Source organism: Beta vulgaris, chromosome 7, assembly GCF_026745355.1.
Source record: "Beta vulgaris subsp. vulgaris cultivar EL10 chromosome 7, EL10.2, whole genome shotgun sequence".
Lineage (NCBI taxonomy): Eukaryota > Viridiplantae > Streptophyta > Magnoliopsida > Caryophyllales > Amaranthaceae > Beta > Beta vulgaris.
This window is the reverse complement of record NC_079208.1, coordinates 52,665,559-52,677,565: the sequence shown is the minus strand read 5'-3', so window position 1 is coordinate 52,677,565 and position 12,007 is coordinate 52,665,559. Positions and strand designations below refer to the sequence as shown.

The window sequence follows — 12,007 nt, the reverse complement described above, 5'->3', positions numbered from 1 at the left end:
CACATCAAATATGAGAGTTGAACCAAAAACCAGGAATGCAGTTAAGAATAAAAAGCATCTTCAGAAACCTGACTCAAATGGTAGTTTATACTGTGATGAGAATTCTGTAAGTTATTTATTGATTGTGAATAACCCATACTGAGGAAGATGCAGCCATGATTCTTATGATTCATGCATCAACTGATTCTTTCCATCCGCCACTTGAACTTTTACCCTTGGTTATTTACGTATGCATGGGTCACACCTTAACTAGAATGTCTACTTTTTCAATGGGTTTGCGTAACTGAATTTGGAGCTGCCATACTTATTTTTCTTCATTACTTTATAAGGTTAGAACTTGTGTGTGTGTATGTGTGTGTGTGCGCGCGTGCGCGCTGTGCGTGCTTGCATGCATTTTTGATGCAGGTTTTGGGTGATAAACTATATCTCCATTGTTCTGGAGTGGTTAAATGGGCCAGTGGGGTCATATTTCTTTCAGTACGGGAAAATATAGGCGAACCATCACAGAAAGAAGGAGAAATCAGACAAGTTGGATTTTGTTCATAGGATTGTGAGGTGAAGAGCTGGCAGATTTGAGGTTTACGGACTTAAAAGTATGTGAGGAGAAAAACTTCAGGTTGGAAAGACAGGTTTTTGCTAACCTGAGAATTTTGAACAATGGGACAATTAGGTACCATGGTGTAATTGATGAGTTAGAGTGAGAAGGTGCTTTCACGGTTGATTTGGATGTGAACCGAAGTATCTTATACATTATCCAGAAGAGACTTCTTCAATGAGAAGATTATGAGATAGATTGTGTAAGGAAAGTGAGTTAGGGATAAGGATTCCAAGTTGAGTCTTTTCTTAGAGATGTTAAACCCTGCCTTATGTAAAGTTGCTAGAGTGCGATTAACCTATGAATTTGAAATCACTGCTTATATTTTTGGTATCGGCCATAGTTTACAATAACATTTTGCAGTCTTAGTAAGAGGGGGAAGGGTTAAGGATTTACCCCAGTGTGACATATCACATTGTTCGAGCAACCCTAGATGATGTCGGAGTAAAGGATCGTCAACAAGGGATAGAAAGAGGTGTTGTGAAAGGAGTTAGAAGTTGAGGGGAACACCTTTTTTTTTTTTTTGAGGGGAAAGAGATGTGCATTAATCAAAGGACAAAGTGTCCATCAGTACATAAGGAGCCACATTCCTAGGACAATGGTTCTCCCAACACTGCTCCAAACCAAACGGCACAACTCTAGCAAGGTGATGAGCAACAGCATTCCCATCCCTTTTGACATGATTAAAACTAATAGCATTAAAGTACACACTCAAGAGAATACATCTCCCATAATAGCATCTAAATCAGAATAAACAACGCGGCTTTGGAAAGCCTTGAAATAACCACAAGAGCATCCGATTCCACCATCACATTTTGTGTCCACGAGCTTTTGCCATTCGAACCGCAAATAAAATAGCCTTGCACTCCGCAATATCGGGAGGCCAGTAGGCTCGTTGTCGTCTCACTGCCGCAAATAACACCTGCCCACACGTATTTCGAGCCACCGTTGCCACGCTAACCCACCCATTTCCTTCAATGTGAGCATCGGTATTGAGCTTGATAACTCCCTCCGGAGGCGCACACCAATGGCTACTGCTCACCGGCCTCACGCACGCTGGCTGACCATAAATCCGAGTAGTATACTCGTTGTGGTCGTCGACCTGTCGACTCACCCGCTGGCTAATAATAGATAGCGGTTGACAAGTGTTTTCAAACACAAACCTGTTACGCTCCGCCCATATATTCCATGCCAAGAAACATCCCTTCTGCACCATTTTTTTATCCAACGCATTCCACCGTTCCAGCATTTCACACCCACCCCACTCGCCCATCACCCACCATGGCCTCACACCCATGATCCACCCATCTTCGGATACGTGCGCATGAAAATATAGCATGTTGCGAGGTTTCAAGCTCCGACGGGCACCACGGACACCCGCCCTCTTCAAGTAAGTGTCGAGCCATGAGAGTTGCTCGAGTAGGCAACGACGAGGTACAATAGCGCCACAAGAAATGTCGAACTTTAGGCGAAACATCCAGCCCCCATAAGACCACCCTGCTTTATGGAAATCTTCTAAATTCCCCCCTTTCCCAATCATGTATGCTGTCTTTACAGAATAAAGACCATCCTTCGAGTAAGCCATGTTAACACATCTTCCGTCTCTCTTGAACTCAATGAATAGATAATATGCACTTTTGTCCTCTCTCTCCAAAATGTTGCTCTATGGCTTCAAACTTCCACTCTTTGGTAGTATCATCAATTAAATCACTCACTGTATTCAATCCTTCGGCTCTATTACTTAAAATGAACCGCCCTCTCTCGTCTCCCACCCAAGGGTCACTCCATATATTTATATTTCGCCCACCTCCCACTCGCCACATCAAACCCTCCTGCACTAGGCTTTTTGCACTCCAAATGCTTCGCCACGAAAAACTATTTGAAAATCCAAGCCTCGCCTGCAAAACATCACCATCTGGATAATATTTAGCACTCAAAACTCGGCTCAAAAGTGAATTTTTATAATGCAGTAACCTCCAAACCTGACGGCCCAGCAGGGCATCATTAAAAACCGAAAGATCTTTGAATCCCATACCACCCAGACATTTAGGTTTGCTCATTTTCTCCCAGCTAACCCAATGCATCTTCCTTTCCATACCCTTTCCTCCCCACCAGAAACGAGCCATAGCAGAGTGAATTTCTTGGATGATTACCACAGGGAACTTATAAACACCCATAAGATATGTAGGTAAAGATTGAATAACAGCTTTGATTAACACTTCCTTCCCTGCCCTTGACAGCAACTTTTCTTTCCAGCCACGCAGTTTCTTCCACACTCTATCAAGCAAATCCCGAAACATCCCCTTTTTCGATCTCCCCCACAACGTCGGAATCCCAAGATACTTTTGGTGCCTATCAACTTGCCGCATCTGAAGAATTCCACTCAAACTTTCTCTCTGCACACAGTTTACTCCTTTACTAAAAGACACCTCCGACTTCTCATAGTTAATTTTCTGTCCAGATGCCGCTTCATATTTGTTGAGAATATCAACTATTTTCAGGCATTCCTGTCGAGTTGCTCTAGTAAACAAAAGACTGTCATCTGCAAAAAGAAGATGAGAGATTTCCGGTCCCGATCGGCTAGCTTTTGCACCATGAAGTTCCTTAGAAAGCACTTTCTGTTGTATCATCTGTGAAAAGGCATCCGCAACCAGTATAAAAAGGAAGGGAGAAAGAGGATCCCCTTGCCTTAGGCCCCGAGAGGGGGTAACAGACCCCCCTGCTCTGCCATTAATAAGAAAAGAGTAAGACACTGACGAAATGCAACTCATTACCAAATTCACCCAACGTCCATCAAAGCCCATTGTCAATAAAAGCTTCCTGAGAAAACCCCATTCTACCCGGTCATAGGCCTTGCTCATATCCAACTTCATCGCAATCAGTCCCTTCCTGCTATTATTTCTTTTCTTCATAGAATGAAAAATCTCGAGGGCTATCAGGGAGTTATCAGTTATTAATCGTCCAGGGACAAAGGCACTTTGGTTCTCCGTAACAATGTCGGGGAGGAATTGTTTCAATCTAAGCACCAAAGCTTTGGATGCAATCTTATATAGTACATTACACAAACTAATAGGCCGAAATTCCGAAACCAGAGTCGGATTTTTAACTTTGGGAATGAGGGCAATATTAGTACAATTAACAGAACTCGGGCAACAGTAACTATGTAAAATATTGCTAACAAAATGGAATACCTCATCACCAATAATGTGCCAAAATCTCTGATAAAAAATTGCATGTAAGCCATCTGGTCCTGGCGCTTTACAAGGGTGCATCTGTTTTAAAGCCTCATGAATTTCCTCCTTCGAGTAAGGTTTCAATAATATATCATTAAACTCCGTTGTCACCGATTTTTTCACGAACTGGAGCACCTCATCCATTGCGCCAGTAGATGGATCACTCGACGTAAAAATCTCACGAAAATATTTCTGCACCAACCTTTCCAATTCCTCCTCCTCCTCTCGCCATTCACCATGTTCATCAAATAGACCTTTTATGCGATTTCGTTTCTTTCGCTGAGAGGCCTTATGATGAAAATACGACGTATTCCGATCCCCATCTTTTATCTCGGCCACTCTCGACCTCATATACCAATGAGCTTCGAGTTTTGCGTTCAAAGAATCTAGTTCCTTCTCCAATTCCCCACATTTCTTGCATGTCGTCTCCGAGATTTCTTCCTTTTGCGCATTATGAAGCTGTTTTTCTACCCTGTCAATTTTCTTTGCCAGGTCCCCCGACCCTGCTTTGCTCCAGCCTACTAATCCCCTCGCAACAACCCCCAACCGGCTTTGAATAGGATCCCCCACCGAGCCATCCCACGCCTCACGTACCGTGGCTTCACATCCTTCTTCCAAGAGCCACTTCGTTTCAAATTTGAATTGTCGCATATGACAATGCTTCATCTTAGGCGCTTGGGTTTTTAGTACAATTGCCGCATGATCTGATTTGTATCTAACAAGGTGCTCCACAACAGCTTCCGGAAAAAGTTGTAGCCATGTTTGAGATACCAAAAATCGGTCAAGTCTCTCCCGAATCCTCGTTTCCGGACTATCCCCTCTCTCCCATGTATACCATTGCCCCACAGCTCGTAAATCTCGTAAACCACAAGTATCAATCACCTCCCTAAACCCTCTCATAGCACGTCGTTCTCTATCAGCACCCCCCTGCTTCTCATCATAGGATAATATTTCATTAAAATCACCTCCCAGCACCAACGGACCATCGAACTCCAAACAGAGATGTCTAATAAGCTCCCACGTACGATGCTTATTTGACTCCTCCGGCCAGCCATATACACCCACAAAACGCCATCTCTCTCCCCTGCGAACCACATCGCCACAAATGTGATTTTTAGAGAAAGACACCAAAGTAAAATCAATTGCCTCCTTTTGCCAGTAAAGACAAAGTCCACCCGCCCTACCTACACTTGCCACACCAAAAGCATTAGAAAACGCTAGTCGCTCCTTTGTTTGTTCTGCAATTTCTTTAGTCACCATTGTTTCTGACACGAATAACATGTCCGGGGAAATAGAAGAATTCCATCTTCTAAGTTGTCGAACTGTCCAGGGGTTCCCCATACCCCGACAGTTCCAGCATAGGATATTCATAATGCCCGGCGGAGTTGGTCTCCGCCAATCTCCGCCTCAACAGTTTGATCACCACTGTCCAGATTTAAGTCTCCCACAACTCTGCTTTTCTTTGTTACCACCGCATCATCACTAGGTTCCATTAATTGAATTTGGTCAGGCCACTTTCTCTTTTCCCCACTGTTAGGCTCATGCATGGTCTTACGTAGACTAGCTTGCTTCTCCACAATAGATTTTTTTGAGTGCTGAATTTTCGGTTTTACTTTTCGAGATTTAACAATGCCACTATCATTATTTGCAACAAAACAAAAAAGATTATCCACATTACCTTCCTCCTGCAAATGTGGTACCACAGCAGTACCTTGTTGTGTGTTTAAATCTTCCATAGTTGTATCAAATTCCAACCTATCCTCCTTTTCCTTCTCCAAAATCACCCCACTACCCACCTCTTCATCCACCGTAACAACCGGTTCCCTAGCAGCCTCCGTGATGGCAGATGATTCTCAAAGAAGAGAGACTTTGCAGTTCGTAGGAAAATACGAGTCTCCTCCTCTTGCTTGAGACGCCCTTTGCGAGGCGAGGCCCGGAGCCACGAGCCCCACTGTTCCCTTCATTCCCATCTTCCTCCTGGTTCACCAAACAGTCACGTTCAATGTGACCAATCAATCCACACGCATAGCAAAATGTGGGCAAACGTTCATATTTCACGTCAACCAGCACCGTACTACCGTCCTTCAATGAGATTCTTTGAACCCTCCGCAACGGTTTCTTGATATCCAGTAATATCCGAACCCGCGCCGATCTGTCCCATTGCACTCCATCTGATTCTACCTCCAAAACATCCCCAATACAGCCTCCAATCCTACGTACATAAGATTCCGAACGATAACCCATCGGTAAATTATATAATCTCATCCAGAAAGGGCACCGTCGCAGTTCTATATTTGATGGCTGGACATGATCCTCAACTTCCTGCAGCATCACCAGATGTTGATCAAAAGTCCAAGGTCGGCCATCTAACACCTTTTCTTTATCTCTGCGGCACGCAAATTGTACAACGAACAGGCCATTTTCAATCGGCCGAAACAAAGCCCCGGTTTTGATCGCCCAGATTTGGTTCAAGGTTCGTTTTAAAGCATCAAAATTATAATTACGTACCGTCAATACTTTCCCAACAAGCGTTAATTCAAGATCATCATTCTTGTTCGTACTCTCAAAATCATCAAAATTTACTACTTTGTCTTCTTCCTCAGTAATACGCAGACTCGACACCCGTGACGCAATCTCGTCAGCCATCGGGCTGACCCTGATCCCAAAGAGGGATTCAGCGACTCGAACTATCGAGGTTGATTAATGGAGAAACCAAGACTTTCTCTCAAACCCTAGAAACCCTAGAGAGAGACTCTGCACATAATGCCCGGCGGAAAGTAGGGGAACACCTTCATTGAGGAGCAAATTTCATCTTTTTATGATTTGTGAGGAGATGGAAGGTAGATTTATGTTAGACAAGCTTGATGAGTCTCTTATATTTATTGCTCATAAGGAGTGGTAAGAGAGACCTTTTGAACAAGATAGAGTCCAATCTATTGTTTCTAATACGTATGAGGATAAGCAAGGGGCCTTGGTAATATTACTTCTCTCCTTTTAAGGAGCCTTAGAAGGTAATAAGTGTTGATCTTCCTAGTATGTTTCACTAGTACTTTTGTTAGAACTGGGTAGTTGGTGAGAGCTTGAACCTTACCTTTTTTGTATCCTAACAACAATATGATGGTTAAGGTTTTAGGCCAATAATGCTTTTTATGAGTTTCTAAAGATCTTAACAAACATATTGTCCAATCATTTAGGTAATGTGCTATCACCTACTATATTAGACCTCTGATTGACTTTTGCCTTTTGATGTAGAAAGGGAAATCTTAGGTGTGCCTCTAGTGACTAATCAGATAGTTTATGATTTTAGGTGGAGTGGTCGAAATGTTATTATTTCTAACTTTTGTTTAGGTATATGACAATTCATAAGGTGAGTCAAGCCTTGTATGAGTTGATGAAATCTGAAGGGTTTAGGGTTAGATTGATGAAATAGCTTCAGGTTTGTTGTGCTTGCTTTTCAATGCTATGTGATGGGCAGTTACAGAAGTTACTTAGGGCCTTGAGTGCGTTGCTTTAGGAGATCATCTCTCTCGTTTAATGATTTACTTGGTGGCTCATTTGTAAGTTATCTTCTTGCTAGATGGTCATGTTGGATTAACTTTAGTTTAGTATTTCCTCAGTTGGATTAGTGTGAGCCCTTTTTCCTTATAGTGCCAACTGCCAAATATCCTTCCAAATACTAAATATGGAGTTTGAACAAGAAGATTGACTCCATATCAAGAATATGCCATTAAGGGCAGTAGCAGGACTATAAGAGGATCTTTAAGTGAACCGGGAACTCCAGTCTCTTGGGATTTACTAAGAAATTTTGTTTGTTGAAATTGCTCATTAAGGGGGTAATATTAAGGGTCATCAGCATGTTGCCACCCAGAGAGGCGTGGGACTAGCCATTAAAGAAGCTTTCTTTTGCTACATTCCTAAGCTATAGCCTTGCGTATCTGGGCCTTAAAGAAGTTCAAGATATAAAAGTTTTGCTTATCTAAACTTTTGGACTTGGGAACCTAATGCTATCATTTAACTTTAGAATCGAGGACTGATGATGAAGTATTATCATGGAGGAGCTTAGAGCTGATGCAACATATGTCTAACTTTCCATTCTGTAGATCTGCAACTGCGAGATATTTTATTATGTTTGAGGACGATATTGTGTATTTTGGCTCTATTGTGGCTTTGCGGTTCCAATGGAGAGTATTCAAGAATCTGTAGACCAATAAATCGCTCTGCATAATTAGGTCAAAAACTAGGAAATTTTTGGTACCATTGGTGCAAAAGGAGAGGATTATGATCTACTTTAGGTTACATTGTTGGCAGCAAAGCTTTTTGACAGAACAGAAGTATGGCTGGTCGATCCTTGGGGAATTGGTATGGGAACTAAGGTGCTTGCTATAGCGTATGCCGTTAGCTTCAAACAGTAGATTGAATATGTTTATACTTAAAAACTTTGAAAAGAAAGTTGATGTGTAGACGAGTAGGTAGCTACTTGTTGAATACTTTGGCAGTTTGGCTGATTTACTGTTGGCATAGCAATCGCACTTAGGCAGTTGGGAAACTTTGGTGAGGTGAGCTACTGAGAAGGATACTTTCCTGCATCTTTAAGAGGCTCTTTGTGGGTAAACCTATTCAAGGAAGACCCTTGAAGGGTGCCTAATTAAACTTCTAATTTCCTTTGTCAAAGGTCTAGGAGCTCACGTTGTCATCACTAGTATGATACCAGATTTGAAGATCCAAATTGAGGGGGAAGTAAGCGAACAAACAAGTCTACATATTATACACCTTCTACGTGGAACACTATCTGCATTTCACATCTTCATTTTACCCTTGTTTTACATATACAAGTATATACAGTTCTTCATTTGAATCATCTCTAGACCTGTAGATCGACTTTAATTGTTTGAAATTGATATAAATAACAATAACAAAAACATGAGGGTGCATTCTTTTCACCAAAATAGAATACTTCATCCGTGCTGAAATAAGTAAAAGTAAAACACTTTTCTCTTTTATATGAGAGCTCTTTGAGAGAAGTGTTTCACTTATTTCAGAATAAATGATGTATATCTTAGGACTCATCAGGTTTAATAATAAGGTGAAATCATATATTTAGCTGAGATAAGTTTAGGTAAAGAGACTACACCCTAACTTGTGGTTAGTCATTTAGAGGTTCCAAACTATACTTTTTAGTTAGAAGTTGCTTTGATAGTAGGAATGTGTTTCCAAATTAGTACCAAACCTAAATTAAGTTGTTCAACACGTTACAAAAAGCCAACTGCATACTTTGGTTTGATCATATCATTCTCTATGTTTTTTCTTTAATAATTTTATCCCCCTCTTTGTCTCTCTCCACCCAGCCCACCACTTTACCTCCTACACCCACATCAGCCCATCCATACGGGAGATTCCACATATACCTTTCCAACCTAACCATGTCACCCTGAACCCCTAAAACTCTCATCTTATTTTTCCGTTAATTGACCACCCTAGTTGCACCAAATCCTTTTCGACAAAAAACCCCATGACCAAGTTTTGCAAAGCCATGTTGAGGCGAGGAGTGTTAGGGGATTGATGACGCGTACAATAAGGAATGTGTATGGGTCTATAAGCAAGAAAAAGGTGGAGATGGGAAAATGGTTGTGGTGTCAGTAGGAGGGTTATGTGTTGGTATGTATGGAGGAAGGGTTGGTGCATGGTGGTGGTTATGAATTGGGAAAAGGGTGGGCGGTGGTCATGACTCATGAGGGCCATTAGAGTAGAGAAATGGGAAAGACAGTAAATATGTTTTTAGATTAATAATTTACGTGGGGTCATAAGTCGCATAGGATTGCTGAAAATACTATTGTAGTTGAGACTATGTCCATTTTAGAGCGCGTTCTTTTCGCCTGAAGTGATTGGATCTGACGAGCATTGATTTTACCTTATGTTTACACCAACCTAATCAGATCTGATTAGACCTGAAACTTATTTTTAAGGGGAAGAGAACACGCTCTGATTCAAACGTACATTTTTTTAATGTAGGAGGGCCGTAGTTGGGACTAATGTTACCAACTTTTTTCCTTTTTTCGAGTTGGAAATATATGACTCTGTGTATTCGTTTTAACTGAATTTGACTTATGTTATCTAATGCTAACTTATCTAGACTTATTGTAACTTTAAATTGAACCTCTTGGAAATTATTACACTTGTTTAAACTTCCTCGAACTTAATTTTTCTAAAACAAGTCAAAATGATTAGTACGCTACCTATGCACTTGACTTGACCGTCACCCTGGGTAATTTGATTGGGTACAAGATGAATTGATCTAAAGATTACACACTCTAAGTTTCTGGAATCGAATTTTCTAATTGCTCAGCGCAAACCTGCTGACATCGCTTGTTTCAACTTTCAGTATGTCCAGCACTTTGAGAGTCAAGCTAAACCTAACTGAATGCCCGAGATAAGTGCACAGAAACATTGTAAGATTCTACTAGGACAACTTATGGAGACGTGTGAAGTCAAGGGTCTAACATGTGTATGCTTTCCACTAATTGTTTGTAGAAACTAATGGTGAGAAGGTTTCACACTATTTGTCTTATATTGATCTTGAGTTATACTGCAGGATCAATAATTTGCGTTTCACATTAAAATCACAAAGCCAGTATTTCTCTTCTAACTTCTTTACAGATTGGACCATTATCCCAGGTTCAAGCTCAGTTTGAGCCTAAGTCTTTCAACTTGAATGATTTTGAAATATCGTTCTGAGTTGAAGCTTATCAAGTTTGTTTGGCTTAGTCTTGTAGTTACGTTTCTTTAAGGTAGGGGGCTTCTCAAAACAATCGTCCATCTCATTAAGATTGTAAATTTGTAACACTAAGTTTGGCTCTAAAGAAGCTAGAAAGTGGAGGCAATCACTCCATGAATGATTTGGATACCTTTAATTTAGAAAATTGTTCTTTACTACCTTTTTGTTACCGACTTTTGAAATTAACTAACATTTTTTACATTATTTTTTGTTTCTTGCTTTTGATTGTTAAACCAAATTTTTCACTACCTTTTGGTTGAATTCCGGCCAAAATTTGTTGGTAGGATCCGCTTGCTGATTTCTTACACCCCTACCCTCCAAATTGTTTTCCCCCTTTTGACTGTTCTTTATAATAAGTTCTTGCAGTACCTTTATCTTCAAACAATTAACACAACTTCATATTTCTTTCACTTCTCCAAAAATTAGGTTAGGGAACTAGGGATAGCACAAGGAGATTCATTGCTCCTACAAGTACGATTTCTAACTTTGACGATTTTGATTAATATGGGACATTAGAGAAAAATCTCTTTTTCATCAATAAACTCCATGCATAGTTTTTTTCTTAGGTTGATATGCTTCATTCTTCCTCTATCCAATCTAAAAGTGAAATTACCCAGTAGGGATTGTGGCATCTTTATGGCAAAGTTGAAGGTAAGACTAAGGCTCCGTTTATTTCCACGGAATATATCAAGGGAAAACACAATATGTTATAATTTTCCTTTGTTTTGTTTATTACCTGAAAAGTTTGAGAAAAACTAGACTTGAAATGAAAGAGGAAGAAAATGGATGGGAGGAAGGAAAGAGGAAGGTGAAGAATAGAGAGTAACATGTGGTTTTCTTTTGTCTCGGAAGGAAAATACTTTCCCCTACTAAATGGAAATATCACTTTTTGGGAAAAAGTTTTCCTCCCAATCAAATACTCACCAAGGATAACTCATAAAGAATGTTTATTGCTGGTAAATTCTATGAACTAGAAAGACAAATATTCGATTTCTTGCATTGTTTGAGTTCAATGTGAAAGCTGGATTTCAATGGCACACTCACTCTGAAGAGTGAAGGGAATAGAGGAAAAGTTCGGAAATAGGAGATAAGGTGGAAAGATATAATGAATAAGTATTAAAAATCCCAGTGATAGTACAAGGGAGGTGGTTTAATCTTTTTAAGTAAAGTGAAGGATGATTAAAGAAGAGGGAAAAAGATTGGTAAATAGGAAGGAGAAGTAAAAAAAGTGCAATGTAGATAGAAGATAGTGAGGTATCGAAGAAAGAACTTAAAAGATAGGTCCATCCAACGAAATTTTGGCCTGAATTCAATCAAAAGTTGTGAAATATTTAAGTTAATAATCAGATGGTAGTAAAATTTCTAAAAGTGGGTAGCCAAAGATAATAAAAAGAATCCTTTTTAATT

The 12,007-nt window shown here is 40.3% G+C and overlaps 1 protein-coding gene across 1 annotated transcript; it reads right to left on the bottom strand.

Moving 5' to 3' along the window:
• Positions 1-5,195: 5,195 nt before the first annotated feature.
• Positions 5,196-6,474, bottom strand: LOC130589567 (uncharacterized). Its single transcript, XM_057390867.1, has 2 exons — positions 5,781-6,474; positions 5,196-5,680 (listed from the first exon to the last, which is right to left on the bottom strand). Exons 1-2 carry the CDS (start codon positions 6,472-6,474, stop codon positions 5,196-5,198), a joined length of 1,179 nt encoding a protein of 392 aa, XP_057246850.1.
• Between the last annotated feature and the right edge of the window lie 5,533 nt (positions 6,475-12,007).

Coding starts and splice junctions, on each gene's coding strand:
- LOC130589567 (XM_057390867.1), bottom strand. CDS start 6,474: ATGGCTGACGAGATTGCGTCACGGGTGTCGAGTCTGCGTATTACTGAG. Junction 5,681..5,780: donor AGATGGGAATGAAGGGAACA/GTGGGGCTCGTG, acceptor CTCTTCTTTGAG/AATCATCTGCCATCACGGAG.